Source organism: Callospermophilus lateralis, chromosome 4 (assembly GCF_048772815.1).
Source record: "Callospermophilus lateralis isolate mCalLat2 chromosome 4, mCalLat2.hap1, whole genome shotgun sequence".
In the NCBI taxonomy this organism is placed as follows: Eukaryota; Metazoa; Chordata; class Mammalia; order Rodentia; family Sciuridae; genus Callospermophilus; species Callospermophilus lateralis.
This window is the reverse complement of record NC_135308.1, coordinates 151,346,102-151,373,023: the sequence shown is the minus strand read 5'-3', so window position 1 is coordinate 151,373,023 and position 26,922 is coordinate 151,346,102. Positions and strand designations below refer to the sequence as shown.

General features: G+C 32.9%; 2 protein-coding genes across 6 annotated transcripts in view; one reads left to right on the top strand and one right to left on the bottom strand.

Moving 5' to 3' along the window:
* Positions 1-3,061, top strand: part of Appl2 (adaptor protein, phosphotyrosine interacting with PH domain and leucine zipper 2) — a 62,588-nt gene extending 59,527 nt beyond the window's left edge. The window contains exon 22 of one of the 2 annotated variants that reach the window (XR_013091243.2): positions 3,044-3,061. The gene's annotated coding sequence lies outside the window, so the exon portion shown is untranslated. Of the gene's footprint in view, positions 1-354; positions 1,355-3,043 lie in introns of those variants that run through there. The other variant, XR_013091242.2, reaches the window with a different exon arrangement.
* Positions 1-26,922, bottom strand: part of Washc4 (WASH complex subunit 4) — a 63,384-nt gene that overhangs the window by 13,926 nt on the left and 22,536 nt on the right. For 3 of the 4 annotated variants that reach the window (XM_076855051.2, XM_076855050.2, XM_076855052.2), the window contains exons 14-29: positions 24,140-24,266; positions 19,836-19,961; positions 17,149-17,256; positions 16,465-16,611; positions 16,256-16,335; positions 15,022-15,127; positions 14,377-14,493; positions 12,952-13,120; positions 12,543-12,697; positions 11,302-11,376; positions 10,950-11,054; positions 8,859-8,993; positions 7,656-7,764; positions 4,380-4,446; positions 3,844-3,930; positions 372-519 (exon numbers count right to left, since the gene is read on the bottom strand). In XM_076855051.2, coding sequence (XP_076711166.2) covers positions 372-519; positions 3,844-3,930; positions 4,380-4,446; positions 7,656-7,764; positions 8,859-8,993; positions 10,950-11,054; positions 11,302-11,376; positions 12,543-12,697; positions 12,952-13,120; positions 14,377-14,493; positions 15,022-15,127; positions 16,256-16,335; positions 16,465-16,611; positions 17,149-17,256; positions 19,836-19,961; positions 24,140-24,266 — 1,861 coding nt within the window. Of the gene's footprint in view, positions 1-371; positions 520-3,843; positions 3,931-4,379; positions 4,447-7,655; positions 7,765-8,858; positions 8,994-10,949; positions 11,055-11,301; positions 11,377-12,542; positions 12,698-12,951; positions 13,121-14,376; positions 14,494-15,021; positions 15,128-16,255; positions 16,336-16,464; positions 16,612-17,148; positions 17,257-19,835; positions 19,962-24,139; positions 24,267-26,922 lie in introns of those variants that run through there. The other variant, XM_076855053.2, reaches the window with a different exon arrangement.

Sequence of the window (26,922 nt, the reverse complement as noted above, 5' to 3'; positions counted from 1 at the left end):
GGCTTTTAAGAGAGATGTTAGAAAAACCTTTATATTAAAACAGCTGAAGTCAGTCTATGCTAAGCAATTAAAATGATTACATGGTATTATTCTGGCCAAAGATTCTATGGAATATGTAATGGCATATACTCAAGTAATTTAAAACACTATGATTTCTCTGGCAGTATATAACAAATAATAATCTCTTAACTATTAAATAAGTTCAACATAGCTAATGAATAAAAAAAAAGTTGGTCACATTCACTGAGCTCACAGTTTTACCTACAACCAGAAAGTCAGTAATACAGTCTGTGTGCATTTCATGCTTACAAGAAAACCAGATTTATTAATACTCTTTTTTCAAATTCATTTTAGGTTCTGAATATACTCACTAGAGGAGGAACAATGATATAGAAATTTCGGAGATGTATATTCTTTGGCCTTCGAAATTCTGGAGCAAAAACATCTACAAGCATTTTGAAATATTCTGTGCCTTCAGCAGAATTTCGTGTATGATCACTGAGGACTGAGTCCAAATGCCTAAAAACCAAACAAACAAAAATGTGTTTCCTCTTTTAAACAAGGTGTGGCCTTTAAAAAACAGTGTGTGCTTTTAGATAAAAGCACTCATAAGCAGGAAACATACAATTTCTATATAAGTTTCCTTGGAGTTCACAATGAAATAATTTTCTTATGGAGGACAGAAACTGATTAGAATCATCTAGTTAACTTAATTATTAAAACAGAATAGAGCATCTGGGAACTTAAAATGATAAGGTTCTGTATTTCTTTTCCCCATAATGAGCCCTGTACAACATCTCATTGTAAGTAAAATCTTCATTTTAAATCTCCTCACTAGTCCTTCCTCTACATCTCCTTACCTCAACTTAAACCTGGCCTTCTTTCAAGAAGCTTTTCTTTCAATCTTCAGAAATATTAGCTGTTTTTCCTCCTGAAATCCTCACATATACTACTTCTACATGTTATTCCTCCACCAGAGGAAGGCAGAAATCTCTCCTTTAATCCAACTACATGATCCAACTACAGATGCTCCTCAACCTACAATGGGTTTGCATCCTGATAAATCCACAGTAAATTGAAAATAAAGTTAAAAAAAAAAAATGTGTGTATACACATAGCCAACTGAACATGATAGCCTAGCAATGCAGTATACTGGAGTATATCAGTTGTTTCGCTTTCTGACTGTGAGGCTGACAGGGAGCTACAACTCACTGTTCTGCTCTGTATCGCACAAGAGGTTCATAATGCAAATTGCTAGCCCAAAAAGAGATCCAAATCCAAGACATACAGGAGCTAGGGATGCAGTTTAGTGGTAAAGTACTTGCCTCGCAAGCACCAGGTACTAGCAAGCACCAGGCCCTAAGCTTGATCTCAGCACCAAAAAAACATAAATCAAAATAATCAAAGTATAATTTCTACTGAATGCTTTATCATTTTCACACCATCCTAAAATTGAAAAAAGAGTAAAGTTGAAAGTAAAATAAAATGGTAAGTTGAGCCATTATAAATCAGTGGTCATCTGTATATTCATCTACTCTTTTGGAAAGCAAGCATCTACCAATTTTTAGCCACTACCGTAACTTAGTATCTAGGACTAGGATGCCTTCCCCAGTTCCCTACTGTTTATGTGGATAATTTACTCATTACCATGACCCCACAACTTTTGGATTTCATCTGCCATGACATTTCTTCACTTACTATTAACCATCCTCTCCCTTGTACAAATGTGGATCTTTCAGTTAGCAATCAGCTCTACCCTAGATATCTTAAAAACCAATATCCTACTGTAACTTCCTTTGGCTTCTTCAAAGTATTTTTTAAACAGTCCCCAATTTTGAAGAAAATGATGACATTTAACAGGAGATAAAGGGTCCAATTTTCTTTCTTTGGTATGCAAGCCACAACCATTTTAATCATTTTCATGACTTCAAATGACTTTAATACCTCTCTTCTATAATCTAGTAAAGCACTATGCTATCCAGTAGGATACTGCAGAACAAAGCTTCTGTGTTTGGGTCATGTTTTCATTAAAATGTACACATATATTTTCTGGTATATTTTAATATTTTTATTTTTTAAAATATCAAGCCTATAAAAAATTAAAATATAGTATAATGAACCCTGAATGCCCTTAATTAGATTCACACTTCTTCACAATTTGCTAGTTTTCTCTATTTTTCAGAAACATTTCAAAATTGCAGACCTCATGTCACTTAGCACATAAATACTTCGCATTACTTTATTAGAATAAAGACATTTCGCTAAAAAGCCACATCAGTACACCCAAGAATAAAATACAACATTATCTAATACACAACCCATTTTTCAAATCTCCCCAATCATTCCCCAAATGTCCTTTATAGATAAATGTTTTCTTTACCTGGATTATGATTAAGGACAACCCCATTACATTTGGTTATCAGGTCTCTTTATTCTCCTAATCTAGACAGCCTCTTTGCATTTTTGGTCTTTCATGACATCTGACATTTTTTAAGAGTCTAGGCCAGGTATTTCACAGAACGCCTCACATTCTGGATTTCTCACATTGCTTCTTCCTAATAAATTCAGAGAAACACTCCTAGGAAGAATATAAACTAGGTGCTTGTCATTACATTACATCAGGAGGCCATATAATATCAGTCTGTCCCATTACCAATGTGCTGTTTTATCACTTGATTAACGTGGTAGATATCTCTTCTACAATGCAGATAGCTTTTCCCTGTGTGATTAATAAGCAATTTTGTGGGATGATTTTTGAAAATGAATTCTCTGGTTTCCAAAAACTTTTCACCCAACATTTAAGTGTTATAATTGCAAAATGAAATGTGATATTTTTCCCCTTAATATTCTCATCTGCTTTATGTTAGCTGCCATTCTTTTGTTAAAAGAAAAAAAACAACTGTTTTAACCTTTCTTGTTATCACTATAACTCATAGATTTTTTTATTCAATGTTTTATGACCTATTTCTATCATTACTCTTTTTTTTTTAAAGTTGTAAATGGAAACAATACCTTTATTTTGTTTATTTTTATGTGGTGCCAGAAATGGAGCCCAGTGTCTTACGCATGGCGAGGTAAGCGCTCTACCAATGAGCTGCAACCCCAGCTCCCCATTACTCTTTTTGACATTCAAACTGTCTCCACTTTGTTCAGAGTGCCCCTTCATATCTGATTCAATAAAATGCTATAAATATTAAAAATAAAATCTACAATTTTCTAAACAATTTCTTAATTTTTCTCTCAAGTTTTACGTTACAAAATCACTAATGACTCAAGCCTGTAGATCTGCACTACCTAATAAGATCCCTATCAGTAGTAAAATGAAAAAAAATCAGTTCCCCAGTCTGCTATATTTCAAGTGCTCAACAGCAATGTATGGTAGTGGCTGCTCTCCTAGAGGACTCTACTATGCTGCTTTAGTGGACATGAAAGGAAGGACTGGCATTCAAGAACAGTGCTAATGAATAGAAATATTTTTAAAGTAAGAAAAAATAGGTAAAATGAATTTTATGAATGAGATCTGACAATCCTTTTCTTATACTAAATCTTTGAGATAAGTTGTTTGACCCAAACACATTTCAGTGCCTAGAGTCATATGTGGCTTGTGAGTTCCATACTGGACAGCATGTTCCAGATGATCCCTTTTTAGTAAAGTTGGAAAGATCCTGGAATGCTATAAGTCTCTAAAAAACAATGTTATTTCATAAACTGAGACCATACATAATTTGCATAATAAAGACCCTGGCATATAAATTACATATTACCCTCTAGTCTTCTCATTAATGTTTTATATAAACACACTATTTTAAACTTCCAAATTTAGTTATTCCAAAATTAGACTACCTTGCTGCTTTTAATGTTTCTTCTGAAAGACCTTCTTCTTTCACTAGTTCCTCAAAGTTTACAATATCTTCAAGATCAGGCACAAATCTATATAAGAATTTGGGAAGGAATTTATTAGAGCAACTGACACAGACATAAAAGTGGTACCATAGGACTCAAAATTTTTCAATTATGCATTTAGGAAGAACTCTACATTTCAGTAACATTGTTAATATCACCACTTAAGTTCCAAATCAAATTTTAGACATGATCACATTTTAATCCTTAAAATCACATACTCTTTAGATCCTCTTGTTTTCCATACTGACAAATAAACATAACTACAACCTTAAGAGAAATAAAGATTTCAAAAGTATAAAGCAAAGAAATCTAGTAGAAGTAATGGTTTTCTTTCACATTAGAATTAATGGATTTTGTCTACATTTTATCTCAAAATATATTAACACAAATAAACACCTTCTCTATAATCAATAACAGATTTAAATAACAATTTTCAAATAGCATAAACAAGGCAAAAATGATATTTGCATCCATACCTAATGGCATTGCTGCTACAATGAAGACCACCAGATCTTATCATTCGTACATAGCCCATAGCATTACCTTAAAAACCACATAAAAAAATCAGATATTTATATAAATAACTCTAAATTCTATAATTAGGAATATAATTACATACAGTAGTCAATTACAAGGTTTCCACTCCAAAGTACCAAAATAATCTGCTATATTTTACTTCTGTTCAGTGTCCCAATAACAGCAAAACTGTTAACATATTTCTGTACTTAAAAATTATATACATCTACATTAAATATTTAAAATAAACCTAACTTTCAACAAACTAAATTCATTAAATGCTATGTTAAAATGAACTAACAGTTTTAAATTATAATATCAATAGTTTCTTTGCTTTCACACTGAAATCCAGTTTCCTCTTTTTCTCCCTCCCTCTTCAACAACATTTGCAGTTATCATCCTATTCCTAATTGCCACATCTTGCCTAGAACACTACAATATGCAATGGTTTCCTGATTTCCCTACCTTCACCATTAGTACCCTGCCGTATCCTTCAATCTTTCATTTAACTAGCAGCTAGTTACTGTTGGGGGCAGGGCCAGTACTGGGGATTGAACTCAAAAGTGCTTAACCACTGAGCCACATTCCCAGCCCTTTTCTTTTTTATTCTGAGACAGGGCCTCACTAATTGTTTAGGGCCTTGCTAAGCTGCTAAAGCTGACCATGAACTTGGAATCCTCCTGCATCAACCTTCTGTGTTGCTGGGATTACAGGTGCGCACTAATACACCCAGCTACAGCTAGTTACTTTATAAAAACTCAGTTGGAGCACATCATGCCTTTTCTGAAAACTCTACAATGGTTTTCCATCTCAATAAAACCCAAACTCTGTATGTTCAACTTCAGTATAGCCCTGAATTTTCCTGCCCCTGGCTGCTGTTCTGCTATCACACCTTGCCGATCAGGTCTTCACTAACTCCATTCCAGCCCCCAGCCAAGTCCTCACAATGCCAAGCAGACTCTGGAGTTTTGCAATTGACTGTCAACTGTCAGGTATACTTTTTCCCTAGATATGAACAAGGTTTATGCCCTCATTTTATTAAGTCCCTGTTCATATGTCACCTTCAAAAGCTTTCCCTGAATATCACTGCATAATGCCCAATCCCATTACATAACCTCACCCAGCACTTATCAGTGACATATTATCTTTTTGTTTATATCTCCCCCGACTACAATGCAAGATCCATGAGTACAGCCTTTGACTTTTTCACTGCTTCATCCCTAGAGTCAGCAAGTCCTAGCACAGGGTAGGAATTCAATACAAAATTGAATTGAATTGAAATTATTTAGGAGAGAATAGATAAAAAGGTAAGAAGCAGTTAACATTTTTTAACCATTATGGTAACATATGTTTTGACATTAACAACCATACAAGGCAGGTATCACTGAATCTATCTTAAGGCCTGTCCCAGTGGGGTTTTTGAGGTTTTTTTTTTAAAGCACATATTAGAAAAATCAATTATCTAGTTTTACTATTTTCCTCCAAACTGTCAAACATATGCCTGGCTAATTGAAATGTGAGAGGTAGATACAGAGCAATGGTTAAGAGCAAAGCTCTGAAACCAGACTACTTGGGTTCACATTCAGACTCTGCCACTCATTAGCTGGAAGATCTAGGTCAAATTATGGAACTTCTTTTTATGTCAGTCTCATCTGTTAAACTCTAGAAGGGCAGAGATCTTTTTTACTGTCAAAATTCTGATACTAGTATGTGAAAAATGAAATTTAAGCAATACTGCTCCAAGGACAGCTCTTAATCTGAGGTCCCCAGACCCACACTTAAAGCACCTGGACTCTTGTACCTTATATACAAAAGTATAAGTACATACAGGCATTAGTTCTAGGAGAAATCAATCCAGAATTTTCACCAGATTCTCAAAAACTAAGAATTACTACTCCAGAAGTGGCCACCTAATATGATATCAAATGTCTCCCTGAAGAAAACAATACTCAACACCTTATATTAAATGGTTTAAGATAAAAAATTTACAAAGCTAATATTTTTGTACTATCATAGAAACATCTAATATCCAAACCAAGCAATCTATAAAACTTAAGCTACAATTCAGTGACATTACTCTAGCACTAAATACTTCTAACGTATTTCCTACTAGTAAATTTAAAGCCCCTTGGGAGCAAAGATTGTCTGCATCCCCAGCACCTGAAAGAACATTCATCACAACTGATGCTTAGTAAATGTTTGATAAATGAATCTCAGAAGGCAAAAATTTCCCAAAATATAGCTAAGAAGATATTATTAAGTGATTGGTGTCATTTAACATAAAATGTGAAGAATTTAAAAACACCTCTGGACTTATACCTGAACAACCTTGATTTAAGCCTCAGCAACACCATTTTTTTTTCTTTAAGTCTCTGTCTTTTTTTTCCACTCCCTCCTTCTCTCTCCTTTTCTATTTATTTATTTTTAGTTCTAGAGATTTAACACAGGGATGCTTAACCACTAAGCTATATCCCCAGCCCCCTTTTTTTTATTTTGAGACACAGTCTCACTAAGTTGCTTAGGGTCTCTCTAAGTTGCTGAGGCTGGCTTTAAATTTGCAATCCCCCTGCCTCTGCCTCCCAAGTAGCTGGGATTACAGGTGTACATCACCATGCCTGGCCTCTTTCTGCATTTTAAAAACAGTGATTACAGTCTCTCTTTCAGAATTATTGTAAGGACATTAACAAAGATAATATGTGAAAAGCCTAAATAAGTATAAGATTTTATTAAGCTATGATTATTTTTAACTGCTTTTAAATGTCATATACTATATTTCAGAAGACAAATTTCACTTGTTAGTCCAAATCATATGCACATGTATAAAAGGGTGCAGCATCAAAAATTATAGTATTCAGTATTTTATCTTTAAATTTTTATACAGCTTATTAAATTACTAACTTTTCACATAAATTTGTTATACTCTCACATTTAATGTGAGAAAATCTCTTAGAAGCCCAAAACAGTGCTTTGTGCAGAGTAGGTACCCAGTAATTACTAACCAGTAGACTATCAATTATGAATATAATCTTTGTGAAATTTATTAAGTATATTTTAAATCTGTGATCAGTCTATCAATTTCTTCTGTAGCAACAGTAATTGTGTTAAGAAAATTACCCCAGTGAAATAAAACTAAGTTGAGACATTCACATAATAAGCTGTTTATTAGCATGACCTATTTAATATATGAGATTATTGGGCTTTGTACTTTGTTTCCCAACACTTTTATAGTAACTTACCAATTTGGCTGATGAGTTGCCTGAACTGATCAAGATAGCTCTGTCCCTCTGGTGTTATTCCAAGTTTTCTGATGCCTCGATTGAATTTTTCTGCTCTATCAAAAGGATACTAGAGAGATAATTTTAAGACTACCTTTAGACCCCTAAACCATAAAATGCCTACTAAATCAATCACGGCAATAAACTTTACTGTCTAATTTTATATCTCATCATGCCTTCAAAAAGATATCACTCAAGTCTAATGACATAAAAGTTGTATGAAAAGAAAAAAAAAACAAAACAAAACTACTAACATTCAGTTTTGTTTTTTTTTTTCTTTTTGGTATTAAAGGTATGCCACTAAATAAGTTTTACATCACAAATTACTAGTGTCCTAATACCCCAAAACTCTTATCAGATTGAAAAAGAACCTTATTCATCCTAGAAACATTTGTTTCTAGATGCGTCAAGTTTCTGTGGGCTAAATAGGTATCTGATATTTATGAACATTCTTTTCCAATGAAAACACATCAGGTGGCTTAAAATTTCTAGGTGCCATCAATAATAAAACAACTTTTTAAAGTTAGAGACATATGTGTTAGGATGCTACCCTTAGCACCATTTATAAAAATGAAAAATGGGGGAAAGATTCATCAATATAAAATTAAGTAAGTTATTATCTCTATACTACCAACTATTAAAAATAATTAGATCTATAGGTACTGATATTTTATGAGTATACTACAGAAGAATGTGTATAACATCACTCCATTTTTGCTATAAAAAAGAAAGATTTATAAATGTGTGTAATTATATGTGTCTACTGTGAAGATATTGTGAAGGGTATAACATAGAACTGCTAACAGCCACTGTCTCCAGAAAATGGAATTGAGAAGAAAAAAACGAAGGAGGATAGTATATACACTTTACATGGCTTAAATGTTTCGAAATTATGTTTTTATATTATTTTAAAATTTTACAAAAGTAAACCTGGCTACATTGATTATTTTATTTTTCCTTATGCTTAAGCACACAGAGAATGCAAAGATTAGGAAATTATAAGGGAAAAGACAAAGGAACTTGGAGGTAGATGTAGATATCATGTGAAAAATTAATAAAGAAAGAAAAACCCCACAGAGATCTAAATAATGTATTGTAGCATAAACATTAGCCATATAAGGCACACAGCTGAATCAAAGTACCTAATAGCAAATAGTAGCATACCTTATGATCATTTTGGTCCTTGATTTCCCTGAAAAACCGAATATCTTTAATCAATCTGGACTTGATATGTTCATCATACATAAACTGGCTAAATATATAGAACTTCTTTTTCAAAAATTGGTAAGTGAAATTAACCTATAAAATTAAAATTAAAAAAAAGTTAAATTAAAAAATTAATTTCAGGTCAATATTATCAAATAACAATGATCTAAAAAGTACTATTTTTAAATTTCAACTTATTTTGGATCTGAAATATTTAAATAATGAAGCTTTTTATTGCCTAAGTTTATAGAACTTTCTACAGGCTTCTCATATTTTTACTAAAAAAAGGAGAAAAAAGTGTACAATATTCTCATGACAGGATTAAAAGCAGTAATGGGAAACACAAAACCAGATTGAAGCCCCTAGCTTTTAAGTCATACACCAGTAAGAAGTTCCTATGTTGACCAATCATTAAGATTACTTATTACTAATATGCACAGCTAGAATGAAACTGAAGTAAGAAACATGATACTCCTTGAACATTCCTCAAGGACGATATTAAACATTTAATTATCTGTAACCATTTTTTAATGCCTTTTATACACAAAGCAATATGCTATTCTCATGCTAGATGCAGTCCTTGTCCTCATGAGGTTATATTCTAGCAGGAGTGACAGATGTTTTAAACAAGTACTGTTCAATAATTTGTTATATTTCAACTGCAATAATTTCTAAAAATGAGAAGTATGAGTGCTTTGAGAATGAATAACAAAAGGCCTGAAGTAGATTCAGAATCTTCTGACAAAGTGAAAGTTGAGCTGGGATTGAACTAAAATAACATTAATTCTAACCTACAAATGGAAGCCCCATACTCATTTCCATTCCCATGTCTCTCAGATACAACAAATGGTTTGGACAAATTTAAGCCCTTTTTACTGAATCTTCATTTACCCAGTTATAGAAATGGGTCCTTCCTCTAAACTTACATTGTGTACTCTCCCTGCTCTGTGTCTGTTTCTTTGCTTTTTATCTCCTTTGTGGTCTTTTCTTTGTCCTTCTACTCTTCATAGTAACTCTGCCACTCTGATTCTCACTTTCCTCTGCTCACTTTATCATCACACATCAGTAACCTACATTCATTAGTAAGATTAACTGATTTTCAATATTTCTCTACTAGGAAATGTCTGTTTTTCTCACCCTAGTGCCAGAGGCACATAAAATACACTGGTAATACTTGTTACATGAATGAGTCTGTGGTAGATGATAGAAGGTAAGGAAGAGTTTATCCTCAAAAGTTCATTTATCGTGAAAGGTTTCAGACATGATTTCTACATGGATGATTCCTTATTTTAAATTTAAAACTCTGACTATACAGATCTCATTTCTATACTGGTAACCATTAAAATAGAGCCTCAATCACACTCATCGGCTCTAAAACTTCAAAGCATTCCCTACTATATACTAAAATGATCCCAACTTAACTTTCCAATCTTCTTCCTATTCCCTCACTCCAAAGATATTTAATATTTTACTACTTAAGCATTCATAATTTTTTCCTCTTCAGGAGAAATTATGCTAAAAGTGAGGTAAATTCAAAGATCTCTTTCTTCAGAAAGGGAAAAACAGCACGCACATTTTAAAGATTTCCTCAAGTGAATGAATGTCCATTTCTAAGAGTAAAATATTTTTAGTAAATTCACAATTATATGGATATTAAATAATTAGTAGCCCCTCCCCCTAAAGGATATAAATGACCTTAAACTACTAAGGTCAGTGATTAATTTTTTAATTAACTTCCAGAGAATATCATAATCAACATACATATGGACGTCCTCAAAACTACAATGCTATTTATAATGATGATGCTGTGATGTCTGTTAAGGAGCCTTTTATAAGCAAAACTCCCATCACATCGAATATAATTTTAGTGCCAAATATTTTTAATTATAGTATCAGAAAAAAAAATGGAAATTCAGCTATAATATCAACAAGGAGTAATGCATATTTGCCAGAATATTCTATAAGAAAATTATCTTCCAACCTATTAAATTAAGCAGGGGTCTAAGTACCTACCCACCCACCCCTGTCCCCCACCAAAAGTACACTTACTGTGGTATTCATGATTCCTGTGCCATGTGTTCGAATTGAATTAGCAATATGCCGTATATTAATAGTATTCAAATGTTTGTTATTGCTTGTTCGTTCAATAAAAATCTACAATGAAACAAATTTAATCAGTTATCCAAAGAAAATTTTAGAATTGGTTTCGTTAATTTAACTGGGAAGCCATTCAAGAAGATAGTACAACCAAATAGCATCAAAGCAAGAAACAAGATCTCTAAACATTCATTTTGTTTTGAATATTTTACTAATTTTTGGCCTTGAGAATCAATTCCTTGCGCCTTGTCTTCCACTTAAATAACCACTCACGTTTAAAAAAAAAATTCTTAAACCTACTTACCTGATTGTTGAGATTATAGAGGTATCGAGACACAAATATATGAATGTTTCTCATGATTTCCAAAACATCAAGGCCCTACAATATAATCCACATAAGTTCTATAATTATAAATTTAAATAATCAAAATTATATCAATACAGTGACACTGATTATATTAAGCTTCCCAATATTTTGAAACTATTTTAAGAAACTACATAAAAAGTATGACCAAAGGTACAGGAGGCTTCTGACATATATAATCAGAACTACCTCTTTGAGAAAGCCTTGTTGATTATGATTTTACCTCTTCTATGAGAACAGAAGTTCAAATAATCAAAGATGATGACCCACCATCATTTCCCCACCATCCTTGAAAATACCTATTTGTCTTTCCAAGGATATTACTCACATTTTTTTTTTATATAAACTAATGAACAGATTCTAAATGGTATTCACAGAATATACTATGTTTGTAAAATGCATACTATGTTTCAGCTACTATGCAAGGTTCTTTTACAAAGGATTATTCTAAATTCCACAGGTGAAGAAAATGAAGCTAAGGAAGTTCTCTAGGGTCACAAGTCATGAAGAGCCAGAACCCTGGGATTTAAGAAAGCCTAACTCCAAATTTTTATGTACAATAGACACCTTTTAATGCACAAGTTCTCTACTGAGATTCCTTCATTCTTCAGACACAGTATTACTCTATACACCCAATGGTATACCATCTACATTTTTCTATGCTTTTCTAATTGTGGCTTAAAGTAGCATTACAATACCTCTAGTTTCAGTTATAGTTTTTTTATTGTGTTCTAATCTAAAAATTTGTTCACACCTTTTTACACCAAATGCTGCTTTGCACTCATTTTAAGAGCAAATACATTTGTAATTCTATAAAATTAACCACTTTCCTAAGATACTAATGCCTAAGTTTAAAATCCTTAAATATGACCCTGAGTAAACTATTTGCAATTCTGCTGAAGTCACCTACTATGTTTGTGAAATCTATATACATCACCAACACTCAACAGAAATCTGGGTGCACCCAGGAAGCCACTAGTAAATTCTTTCATAAAGTCAATTAGTGGCATCTAATTTCTCACTCTTCTCACATATGAGGTTTTATATAGAAAATATTTTCTTTAAAAACACACACACACACACACACACACACACACGTAGTAAAAAGTAAAAAGAAAAGACTTCCTAAAGAAATATTGTTATATTACAGTCAGATTATGTTAGGAGTACATTATACACACCTGTTCCAAAGTCTGACTAGGAAGATGTGCCTCTGTCATAACCAATCCATAACGTTGAGTAGCTAAATTTCTCATTTCACTGTACGTGGCCCAATCATGAAGGGCTACTGTTGTGAGATTGTAGAAAGTCTTGTCTAGATAGTGAGTTACATAAGCTACCAGAAAAAACAAATTCCAAACAATTTTTGAATCATAAAAACAGCAGAAAAGGAACTAGAAAGGAAAAAAAACAATACTTGTCTTTGAATATTATATTTCTCCCTTTAAGATAAGATACTAGGAAATAAACACAAAGGAGTTACAGAATAAATTAGCACATACCAAAAATAATACCCTCAAGGTTTTATTTCTTCTTTCATACTTTATTAAAGAGATATAGGATATGAATTAAGAAGGGAAAAAAACTCACCTCGAATGTCAATGAAGCGATTGAAAAACCTAATTGGATTTAGAGAGAAAAAAAGAGCCAGGTCTTTCATGCCAACTTTGAAAGGGTTCCGGTCATCCAGCTTTAAATGAGTATGCACAGAAAGTCTCAGATCCTTCTCTATTTCTTTGCACAACTTGTCCAACAAATGCTGTTCAGAGATGAATTGACAGTTTAATTTTTCAAAATGATATCCCAATTGTATTGTTTCTCTAAATGACTATGCTTTGAGAGTTTATAATCAGTGCATTGAAGAAAAAAATTATCAAACTAGTTTTGTTTAGGATTCTAAATACATCATGATAATTTTTTTAAATTGGAAAATGGAAAATTATTTTGCTCATTTTATACCAATAATTTTAGAGGGAGAGGGCCAGGGAGAAATTATCTAATTGTCAAACCTTTATTTTCATTAATATTTTAAATTTAGCTACAAAGAAAACCAAAAAAGCAATAGCTTCACAATAAGGAACATGAATATGTAATATAAGCATAAAATCTATGGGAACAGCAACAAAGAAGGAAAAACCCCACAAATATGCAAGTGAGGAAAGAAAAGAAATCTTTCTGATCTACCACAGAGTTCTAAATACTGGACACGTATTTCATTTTCTAAATAAAAATATTTATGGGTTGGGGGTATAGATCAGTAGGAGACACCTGCCTGCCTAGTATATGCAAGGCCCTGGGTTTGAAGGAAGAAAAAAAGAAAGGAAAGAAGGAAAGGAGGGAGGGAGGGAGAAAAAGATGAGGAAGGAAGACATGGAGAGGAAGGAAGGGAAAAAAAGGGAGGGAGGGAAAAAGAAAGAATATTTTTTAATACAAAAAATTAACATAAAATTTTCCTAATTTCATCAAACCCACATAGGTTTACACTGTAAAGTTGACTCAGTTTTAGTTCTTCCCTCCAAATAAACATCACTAGATGGAAATTTGATTTTAAAGGTATCAGTGTTTATTATAAACACTAAAACAGGAAACACTATATATTGCAGTCAAATTGTTATGCAAGTCTTTTAAATAATTCTCTCCTCTAAGATACTCTTCATATGAAATTCAATAAAATATTAATAGTAAAATTGCCTTAACTGTACTATCAGCAGCATTCAACATTCAAACACATTTTATGTATACATTCTTCTAATTAATACAAATTTAAATTCGAACACATTGTTTGCTAAATTAAAAATTTCCAAATTCCTAGTTTGATTTCTAAAATGATTATGAATTACAGACTATTTAGCATAATAGTGATATTATAACTAAAAATAGTTCCTTTGCTCTACATAATGATTTATAAAAAGTAATTTTTGACTCAATGGAAGTCTGCTTCAATTCAAAACTTTTTTTCAAACACCGCATTCCAAAACATTATTTAACCCTTTTCAATCTCAAATATGGTCTTACCTCATTTAAAATTTCCATAATTTCCTTGTCATAGCAATCCAGGAGAATCTCATGGGACTCTAAATGCCTTGCATGCATCATAGCCGGCACACAGTCCCATAAAGCACTGAACATATACTAATGGAAACAAATTTTAAAGTATGAATTTAGAAAAAAACATGAGCTATAAACAATATTACAAAGGCTGTTTATCTGACATCAAGAAAGATAAACCTTGATCTGAAGAAAATATGATTTTTCTACAACTATCCTACTTTCCTAAATAAAATATGTAATTTAACTAAATACATAAAATTTTATATTGTCATCCTTTCCTATCTTGTACTCTGAAACTGCTTTATTTCCATAAACAAAAATGATGAATAGCATGTGGTTTGCTGATGAGTAATGTCAGACTACTAATACCAATTAAAATCAAGTGAAATGAGAATGATCAGGAATAAGTGAGGAGAAGTTAAATATATTAAAATTAACTTCATTCATATTAACATAATAAACCACAGAAACATTTATTGGATATTCATAATATTGTTCAAAACAGTATTAGAGGTCAATTTTAAAATAGTTTATTAAATCAGATAACCTATTTTAAAACTTAAAGTGAATAATATATGATGAGTTAATTCTTTATTATTCTTTACTTACATGTAATCTAGCTGCATCAACGGCATTTTCATACACATCATCTAAATAAATTGGGAAGACTGCTCGATGCCAGTATAAAAAACAACAGTCACACTGTATTTGAACTCTACAATATAAGTATTACAGTAATTAGTGGTATCAAAACTAAAGTTTCCCAAAACAACATAAAAGAATGACTTTATATGCTATTAGGGCAAGAGACTTGTCATTCATTTTACATTCCCTACATCACTTCACCCAACCTTAGTTCAGAAAAATCACAAAAAAATTATTTTTTAAATTGAGCTTTTAATAAAATTCTCCAATACCTGACACTGACAGAATTTTGCATATATGCAGAATTAGATTCTCAAAAAAATAGAAGAAAAAAATTATCAAACTATAATAGGTGACTTTTAAAGAAGAGTTTAAAATAAATTTATTTTCAATATTATTTAATATGACTATTGCATAACATGTACCATTTTACCTGTTTCCAAGTTGGAAAGTAAAACTTAAAAAACTGTAAAGCAAAAAGTCCAGTCACACATAACCTATCCATAGTCTCTGTCACCAAATGACTATTTCACACCTTATAAAGTAACAAAATGATCATTAAATATCTTATAATGAAGGTTTAATATTTCTTCCAAAGATGGAAAACTAAATGCAACTACAAATATATGTTCAGCTCAGAATTAAAAAAAATATATATTATGAGCATTAAAGATATTATTATGCTGTAACATAATTCAGCTGGAAGTCAAAATCTGTAAGACTCATTTTTCCTTCAGGAAGCTTACTGTTTACTCAACAAAAAGTAAACAATAAAGTCACAAGTAGCTGCAAAAATGTAACTGGCTACTGACATTGTAATTAAAATTTCTACCTCAAAATAAAATCATAGGACACTATGAGTCAAAGGATCTCTAAGTTTCTCACAAATTGATGAAGCCTTACAATAAAGCAGCAATTTTGAAAGCCCAGTAAGTGATAATCAGCATAATAATCACAACATGCACAAGAATCTGCCTAAGGCTCTGAGTGCACTGCTTTTCTAGAAGCCGCATGCTTCATGGAGAAGAAAAGCTAAATGAATATGATCCCTAGTCACAGTCTCACTTTGGTCATGCCAAAGAAATTAAAGAGAACTAATGCTCAATCTGAATTTTACTCCTCTTTATGCTAAAAAAGAAAACTGATGCTCCAAATAGCCCTATTTTTTGAGTATTATTATATTCACCAGCCTACTTACCGTTCTCTAAGTTCACTGATAAGATCCAATTTTTTCATGACTACTTGAAGTGGAAAGAGTTCTTCATCTTTGAATGTTTTCTATCAGGAAGTAGGGAAAAGACAGAGAAGTTACAGTCAAAGTAAAGGCAGGTTTCTTGGATCAATAACAAAGAAACTGTGAAATTTCAGACCTTATATTTATTCCATAAATAATAGCAATACATTTACCATTTGTGTGCCAACACTTAGTGCCAAAGAAATGATAAGTCGCCGTTGCTTTGTGCTTGGTCCATTTAGAGTATTTTCAGCCAAAACTAGAGCAGAGAGCACATCAAGACGCTGTTCGCTGTATTTTTTGTCAGAAATTACTCTTTTCTTTAAGACAAAACAGAAAACTATTAATTTTTCTCCTGGGATAATGACCAAAGCTTCAGAAGAAAAACTTCTCTTTATCTCTTCCACAATTCAGTTTAAGAAAACATAAATAACACCTTTCCCCCTGAGCTTGTCATATAATGTTTTGTACTTCTGTAACTTTGTCTTAGCACTGATGGGAATAGCAAATGTATTGGGCATACTTTAAATTTTCCATGTAAATTTAACAAGAAATCACTTCTAAAAACCCTTGAATTTCCATACTAATAAGAAATCACTTCTTTAAAAAAATGATACATCAATTTCAAAAGTACATACAATATCAGTTTTAGTAGAAGTATATTATAGTAGTATTACATGCTGCAATTTCAGAGTAGATAACAATAATCCTAAATAAAAATCATAAAACACCATGGATATAAATAACCAAGATGTTATGTTCAAAGGAATGGAATAAATAGGCTAAGCTAGAAAACATAAAACAGCAGGACAAAAAAAAGTAACACAATTATGCTGAATATATAATAATTTGCATACCTTGGCTACAGAAATAGAATTAAGAGCCTGGTGTTGAAGGTGCTGTGTTATATGTGCAACTGAATCAGCCACAACCATGCTTCTTCTGTAGAACATATGCTCTATTGCCTTAAAAATCAAAAGTAATTTTGTTAAGATCAACTTAAAACTTTCAAGCAAAATTAAAGAATATCTTTATGACCTCAGGTAAGAGAAGGAATTTGTAAATGAGATACAAAAATAACACCATGAAAGACTGGAAAATTCTTCTGTATTAAAATTAAGAACTCTCTTTGTCAAAAGCCATCATTATCAAGCAGCTCGGGAGATTAAGGTAGGATGATCACAGTTCAAAACCAGCAACAGCAAAATGCTAAGCAACTCGGTGAGTCCCTCTAAATAAAATACAAAATAGGGCTAGGGAAGTGGCTCAGTGGTTGAGTGCCCCTGAGTTCAATCTCGGAACTCCCCATCACCAAAAAAAAAAAAAAAAAAAAAAGCTATTATTAAAAAAATAAAAAAATAAATAAGCCAAAGTATGAAAAGAGAATCTGCCAAGTACAAGAAATTAGTATTCAGTATATGTACAGACTCCAAAAGAATAATTTTTTTTTAAAGGCACACAATCCAATTGAAAACTGAACAAAACACAAGAACACATCTTTCTCAAAAGAAACACAGTTAATAAATCATTGAATAAATATTCAGCATCACTAACAAATAGGGGTTGAACATAAAAAAGTCATGACCAAAACCAATTATACCCACTAATTTATAAAAGAAACAAAAATACCTGAAGCCTGATAATACAGGTTAAGTATCCCTAAATTAAAAATCAGAAATTTGAAATGATCCAATATCAAAACTTTTGGGGCACTAACATAACACGGCAAATGGAAAATTCCACACCTGATCTCATGTGAAAGAGTCATGGTCAAAGCATGGACATGCAAAAAAAAAAAAAAAAAACATTGTTATGAAGTTATCTCCTGGATATTTGTATGAGGTATATATGAAACTCTTAGTGAATTTTATGTTTAGATTTGGATCTCATTCCTAAGATACCTCACTGCACATATGCAAATATTCTAAAAACAAAACAAAAAACAAAAAAACTGAGATCCTAAACATGTCTGGTCCCAAACATTTCAGATGCTATTCAACCTACACAAGGGCTGGCCAGCTAGAGAACAAGAGGAAGTCTAATATATATGGGAGGTATATAAAATGACATAATTATTTGGGAAAACAATTTGTCTTCATCCTAAAACCTGAATACACACATAGCTTACAATCCATCAACGCATCCACGGATACACCAAGAAACACAAGAATGGCAGCACTGTTTATAATAGCAATAACTGGAAACCACTCTCAATTCCATCCTCAAGCAAGCCACCAGCAATGGAAAGCAACATAATACAACTACTAATCCCAACATATTCCAATACAAAATGATGAGTAAAAAAGACAAAAGGAATATATATAAAGTATTACTCCATCAACATAAACTCTACAGCCAAATGTAACTATGAGTGGTTCATGAATTCAGCTAAAAAGATAAACAAGGGAATAAGTGTAAAATTTCAGAACACTGATTTCCTCTGAGAGGCCTGGTTGAGATCCAATCCAGAAGGGATACACAGGAGGCTTTGAAATCACTGGTAACACTCTATTTCTTCAGTGGGATACTATTTGTTCTTTTAAAACTATACTGAAATATTATATATACTCACGTCCATATTTATATTTCATTAAAAGAAAAACAATATTTCTTAAAAAAAAACCCTGAAAATCCAAAGGCACAATTATCAAAAAAAAGAAAATATTTCCTAAACAAATCTAATGTCCATTGTTAGCAGATATTTACCAGTAAATCTTAATTTAAATTTTTATATAAGATAAATTGGGCTCTCCTGCTTGAAAGTTTTATTTTTTATTTACACTATATGCTAAGAAACATTTTATATTTCCACAAGTACTATAATTTTGAATTCATATGACCACCTCTGTAAGTAGCCTACTGATCAAATCACAAGATTATAAGCACTTTTTCTAAATATCAAAAAATCTTCCTATTAACTAATCTCATATGCATGTGAACATTATAAAATAATGGATATAAAAATAAAAAATAACATAATGGATGTTGTGTTTTTTAACCTCATTTAACATGCTTTTAAATTTTTAAAAACCACTTTTAAAATTTCCATAAATAAAACTGAACTAATAATACTAAAACCTTACTATTTCCTTTCTCACTACCTTAACCTTCAATAAAGTTTAACTATATAAGCAGTCCTCAACCTTCAATTTTTCTACTTTATAATGGTATAAAAGCCTATGTTCTGTTTTTCCCTTTCAGTATACTATTCAATAAATCACATGAGATGAATTCAGCACTTTATTATAAAATAGGCTTTGAATTAGATGATTCTGCCCATCTGCAGGCTAATGTAAGCATCCTGGGTATATTAAGGCGGACTACACTAAGTTATGAGGTTAACAGTACATAACTCCATCATAAGTCAAGAAGCATCTGTAATAAACATTCGCAATATTTAGAAATTTCGTTTGAGAGGCAAGTACACTTTTTCACAAGTTTTTGTTCTCATGTAAACAAAAAGTCAAATGTTACAAGATCATTCTAATTTAAGACTGAGTCATTTGAGAAACATGATGGCAAGGTAACATAACCCAAGACCTACCTTTAGAAGTTCAACAAGCCTGCATAATGCCTTAACTGAGGTTTTGGTCATTGGCTTTTGCATGGACATGTAGAGATTCATCGTGGTTTTAATAATAGTACTAATACTATATGCATATAAGAAGCCCTGTAAAAGAAAACAAAACACTGAGTATAATCATAAGAAAAGATTTCCTTTCTTCAAGACTTAATTCTCTATGTTAATAGTAGTTAGTCCCCAACTTGCCAATAATTAGTGTTTTCAAGTTCCTTTTAAAGCCAGTCTTAAAATTTTGAAATAATCTTGCTTTCAGGGACAATTTAAGCTTAAAGCAGCCCTTAAAGTTTAGACTACCACAAAAACCAGAAGATTAGTACCATTGAAATTATAGTATATAATCAGTTTTTAAATATTTCCATTAAAAAAAAAACTTCAGAGAAATGGTTTGGATGTCAGGGAGGTTTCTACTTCCTCATCTTACCTGCCAGGGAAGAGAACAGACTCCTATCTGTTGCCACTTAGGGCAAGAACTGAGGACTCTAAAGAGCTAGGAATTGAAAAAGAAGAGAGCTGCTTTCTGATCAAAGCAGACACACAAGGAAATCTTTGAGTTCCAAGCCACTTCCACCTTTCCTCTTTTCCTAGACCAGTCCACACAGTCCATCTGCTATCCTGTCTCTGCTAATCAGGCCTTTTCTCCTTTTAGCTCACTGAGAACAGATTGCCTCCTCCCCTTCAATTCATGAAGGAAGCACAGGTTTAAAAACACTTTTAACACTATTAAATTCAGGGAAAGAATGAATAAGAAAACAGGAAAAAGGGACGTTAACTCTCAATTTTTTTTTTCTTTGTACCAGAGATTGAGCCCAGGGTACTTAGTCTATAAGCCACATCCCCAGCCCTTTTTATTTTTTACTTTGAGACAGGGTCTCACTAAATTGCTGAGGCTGACCTTAAACTTGCAATCCTCCTGCCTCAGCCTCCCAAGTAGCTGGGATTATAGTATGCACTTCCACACCCAGCTCAAATATATTTTCCTTTAAACCCAAAAGAGACACACAGAAATGCAAAGATAATGATAGCAATTCTCTGGGCTTCTACAGGTCCCCAAAATATACATTTATATTTCAAAGATGAACCAACTATGTAATTGTGGATACAGGAAAGAAGGTGAGACAAGATCTACACCAGTGTTTGTCAACCTTTTTCTCCTGCCCCACCACACATGAGAAAGTTCTCTCACAGAAGTAACCATGGCTCTGCTAAAGGAATGATACTCAACACAGAGTAGAAGCGGGAGTTTCTCTGAACCACTACTCACCTGTGGTGAAGAAACATGCTTAAGTAAGAGAATGAGGAAATGAAAGAGAAAGGAAAGTGGCAGTAAGACCAAAGCATGGGATACACTTCAAGAAGGAGCTACAAATCTTACCTTGTCAGCTACAGACCATCACATCAACCCTACCCTAGTGCCATGCCGGAAAAAGTTACAAAGCAGAAACAGAAGAACAGGGAAGTAGGTATCTACTCATCATTATCTTACCTGCCAGGGAAGAGACAGACTCCATTCTGCTGCCACATTACGGCAGGCAGAAAAAAGGATTCCTTTTTTTTTTCCCCCCCAATTGGGGGCTTGAAGTACAGAACACCTGGGCCCATTCCACCCACTTCATCACTAATCTGTGAACTGGCTACACATGAAGGATGTACTTTAAAATCTAAATGGGGACAGGGGAGTCTGGGACCTTACTGTTAATGACAGAATGAATAATATGAACCACCTTTCCCATTGAGAACTAGAAAAAGTGAGCAAAACAGTTCTGAAATCTCTCGGAAGGCATGAAAGAGCTAGAAAAAAAGTAAGAAAACAGGAGGCCAAGATCTAAGAGAAGACAGAAACCCACAGAAGGGAGCCAGTATTTGGGGTTGCCTTCTCTTAGAATATCTACCTTAGAGGATTCTGTTAAAGACAAAAGCCAAGTACATCTTTCAACAATGTCTCCAGGAAAGAGGATAAAAAACAGGAGTTCACAGCCCATCAAGGAGGGGAGAAAGTTCTGAGAAACCATCCAGACTCTGTTTGGGGACCCTGAAAAGATGGATTACCTGCTCCCTCGCCCAATTAAGGGTGAACTGGAACAAAACTAGCCATCAGAAGTTTGCAGTCCTTCAAATCATCTCAATCCATGACTGGATTGATGTGATCCAGGCTGCCAACTGTCCTGGACTGATTGTGGTAGACTGGGTTCCCAATCTATCCTAAACAGCAGATTAGATATAGAGAATAAGAATAGAAAAATAAAAGAACAGAAGCAGTACTGAGGCATGACTGAGAATTCCCCAAATTCAAGAAACTACAAATTCCAAACAGCACGTACACAAACACTTAGGAGCATCACAGTAATATTGCCAAAATCCCAAACCTAAACCTTACAGGTAATTATACAAAGATGTCTTAAAAAAAAAAAAAAAAAAAAAAGATTTAAAATCAGCAGCTAACTTTAACAAAAACAAAGCAAGCCAGAAAACAATGACATCTTTAAACCTAGATGAAAAAACCTAGCCAACCCAGAATTCTAACACAGCAAAACTACTGAAATGAAGACATACGTAGACCCAAAACTATGCCAATTCATCAAAAAAATGAATATTAAATGAATTACTAGCAGGTATTCCACACAAGGATGAAAAGTATAGGGCAGTGTGAATCCAGATGAACACTGACTATAAAAATAACAAAATATAAGCAAAAATAATGCTTATATTTAAAATATACAAAGAATCAAAGTTACCAATAGCAACACAAAAGGTGGGAGGGAAATAAACAGAATTAAAGAATTAAAGTGGTAAAACTACTAAGTTATATGAGAGCTGAGTGAGAAAACAATGCATCTTTAAATCTCCAGAGTAATCTCAAAAAGAACAGTAAAACACAGAATAACAAGCTATTAGAGAAATGAGAAATAAAATGATAAAAATAATCCACAAGGAAGCAAAAGGGATATAGAACAAAAGTAGACAAATAGAAAGCAACTAGTTAAGTGATAGTTTTAAAAAAATATACATCAAGGGCTGGGGCTGTAGCTCAGTGGTAGAGCACTTGCATGGCACGTGTAAAGCACTGGATTCAATCCTCAGCACCACATAAAAATAAATAAATAAAAATAAAGGTATTCTCTTCCATCTACAACTAAAAAATATTTTTTAAAAATGTATATACATCAATAGTTACATACATTTTTAAAAAAAAGTTCAATGAAAAACAAAGATTATCAGATTGGGGAAAAAATGTTACTTACAGGAGACACACATAGGGAGCCAAGAGGCTCTAAGTATAAATATCATCCCACTTGAATCAAAGTGTGAAATATAATATATCAAGAACTATGTAATGTTTTGAACAACCTACAATAAAAATTAATTAAAAAAATATATCAAGAAAGATATACCATGCAGATATTAACTAACAGAAAACTGGTACAGCTATGTTAATATCACACAAAAAAAGCATTACTAAAGATAAACAAGTATTTTTTTCAAGGGGCAGGGGTGCTAGGGATCTAACCCAGAGCCTCACACATGCTAAGCACATGTCCTACCATTGAGCTACATCCCCAGCCCACAAACACACATTCCGTAATGATAAAAAGTCCAGTTCTACAAGATATAACAATTCTAAACTTAATACATAATCTACATAATCTCAAATCATATGAAACAAAAATTGACAGAACTACAAAACTAAATAGACAAATGCACAATAGTAGGAGATTCTGACCCAACTCTCTCAATAACAAATAGAATACACAGAAAAAATCATTTATAAAAGTAAGCCTCTTGTCATATACACAACACTGCAACTGACAAATGTGAATTTTACATTCTTTCCAAGTACACATAAAATGTTTAAGAATGCTGAGCCAAGACTAGGACTTTATAAATTTCAAAACAAATAATTTGAATATTGCTTCAAATCAGTAATAAAAAGATAACTAAGAAATTAACTTGTAAATTAAGAAACATCATTTAAAAAACCCACAGATTTAAGTCACAATTAAAATTTTAAAATATTTTAAACTGATAATGAAAATACAACATTAAAATTTATGAGATGCAGTTAAAAAAGTCATGCTTTAAAGGGAATGCTAGCTTTGGGTTAGGAAATCCAAATTAATAAGGCACATTTATCCAAAAATAATCAAAAGAATTTTTAACACAAAAACATACCTTTATCCTTTCCCAGTTTTTTCCAATTGTAACTTCTATAAATTAAATTAACAAAGAAATTACCCCAAAAAATATTCCAAAAAAGAAGACGTAACTACCTGTATAAAAATATTACATCTATTGGTGAGGTCTTCGGCAAATTTATCCATTCTCTGCTCTTTAGATAAAATAGATTCCATTTTCATCATCCATGAGCTCACAAAGACGTAGTAAGACTGTACATCTCTAACAAAGGAAAATATTGGGATTACTAAGCACAGGAAAGAAATTGAGTTTGATTTTTATCATGTTGGTCGGAATAAAATTTTTCCTTACAGCAGCCATTCAAAAGACAGATATCATAGATATAATTTACTTACTCAACAAATATTTCCTGAATGCCTATACAGGTGAGGCATTCTATATAGTACTGAGAACAAAACAGATGTAAATCCCTTCCTCTGTGAAGCTTATATTCTAGAGTTACATAATCAAGAAATCAATAATTAAAATCTTAAAATAACTCAAAGATGTTAGAGAATACATCCTGTGAGAAAAAAATAAAGTAGAGAAAGGGGCAGGGCCTGGATCAGGGGTACAATTTTAAATAGAGTGATCAAAGTAGGCTAATTAAGTAGGTGACTTCATGCCAAGATTGAAAAAAATGAATGAGTAATCAAGGCAAAATATATAAGAACAGAATTTAAGGAAAGTAAGTAATAAGCATAAATGTCCTAAGACATTTGGAAATGTGTCTGGCATGTTTAGTTAATAACGAAAATTTAGTCAGTATGACTAGAGCAGACTAAGCAGGAATGAGAGCAGAAAAGGAAAACAGAGAAGTACAGGGGTGGGGGCTCAAGACGTGGGGAAGAAACTGGAAGTCCTTGTGGAAAGAACGGACTTCAACTAAGTAACATGGGAAGCCACTAGATGATCTGATCAGAGTGACTTGATCTAACTTTATGATGATCAGTATCACTTTTCTGACAAACTATAGAGGGGACAATGGTTTTCTTAGGAAAAGCACCAAGCAAGCTACTGTAATAATGCAAGATAAAGAGAATGACAGCTTGAACCAGAAAGAACAATGGAAGTGGCCAGAATCTCAACTGAAAAGATCACAGTTATTGAATGCTGTCTGCCAGCCACTTTTTTAAGCACTTTACAAAAATTTGCTCATTCAGTCTTCACATTGGCCTTATGAGGTAGATGCTAAATTTCCACCTTACAGAAGAGGAAACTATCACACAGAAGTAATATGCCAAGATCATACAACTAGTAAGCTTCCACACTAATATTCAAGCCCAAATCCAGGAAGCTGTCCCATCCTGAAAACAAACAATAAGGGTAATTCTACTATTCAGAATGATTACAAACAAATCACTCTGCCAATATGTCTAAGACAATCTCATTCAGACGGGAAATTTTAACTCCTACAAGTTATTTAAATTTTCCTCTCTAAAAAAAAAAATGTGCAAAAAATGAATAATTCCTTTATATGTGATCCAACAATACTAATTCTTTTTTTAAATCTTCTTCAGATAGCATAAAGAAATATCTGACTATTGCCAGCTCTTTGGAGCAGGAGACTAAAGATACTCACTTGACTAAGGGTAGAATCCCACAGTGAGGTTGGTGGGTAGCCACATTGCCAGGCAAACTGTCAATCTCAAAAACTAAGTCTGAAAAGGGATTACATCAAAATCTGTAATGTGTTTAGAGGTATAAAGCAACCCCTAGCATAAAACTCTGAGAAAAACAATTTCTGCGGAGCCATGATTCCATTAAACAAAAGATACCAATAGTTACAGTTTTGGCTTTGCTTCCAAAGGTGCTGAAATATATTATTAAACATCAATTTAAAAGTATGGAACAGTGAAAAAATAAGGTCTTAGAGCAGCACTTTCAGTTTTCAGGAGGCACCTAGATGGGTCATGAGCAACAACTCAGGGGGATCTTGAAGGAAATGATGAAAGAACTCCCAGTGGGAAGAGCTATGGGGATGCATCTGATGGTCCAGGGAGTGTGATAAATGAAGTGTCCCAGGTGAGAATAAATGTGGACTTGTAGGCTGGGTACATGCTTTGTCTGGTAGCGCAAGGATCGGAAGGAGATGCATTGGAATACTATAAACAGGAGTTCTAGAAAAGAGTCATGTTTAGAAAAGACAAATGTTTAGGGTGAATATAAAGTGTAAGATAATTCCAGTGAAATTCATAAGAGCTGTGCGTTGAAAGTGAGTGAGGAATATAAGGAGTTTCATTAAATTATGTTGAGTATGTAAAAAACTACTAATTTTACTGGTCAAAAATGGCAGGATATTGGCAATTTCATATGGAAAAAAAAAGTCATAAGCAAGGATCAGAAAAAGAGACTAGACTATGTAGCGTTCCTTGATAGCAAGTAGATCAATTATGCATAAGGCATTACAAAAGCAAAAAAGCATTCTCAGCCTCAGATCAGACTGTCAACAAAGTAGAGGTTTACATCAGTTTTGCCCATCACTCTCACATTCAGAGCCAGATCTTGAAACTGCTTCAAGTTAATACAAAGTATAAAAATGCCCCAGAGTCTCATCAGATTATCAGCTTCCTTTCAAAGTACAAACAGGAAAAACACTAACAACAACAACAACAACAAAAATTTCCTGTCCCAATAAAAAGCACTAAGCAATGTCAACAACAGTATGTCAACCTGAGAGTGACACAAGGGTTTAGACCTCTATCACCTAAAGGCAGTTATTTTTGAGGGTCAAAATGGTTGTGAATGAAAAGAAAAATGTAGCAACCACAGACTTTGAATCCCAGTGAAGGCAGTGGCTGGGACACTGATGACTTCAAATCTAACATTTAGTATAGGGGCAGGGAAACTCCGCAGTCCTCCCTCTTCTCTTACATAA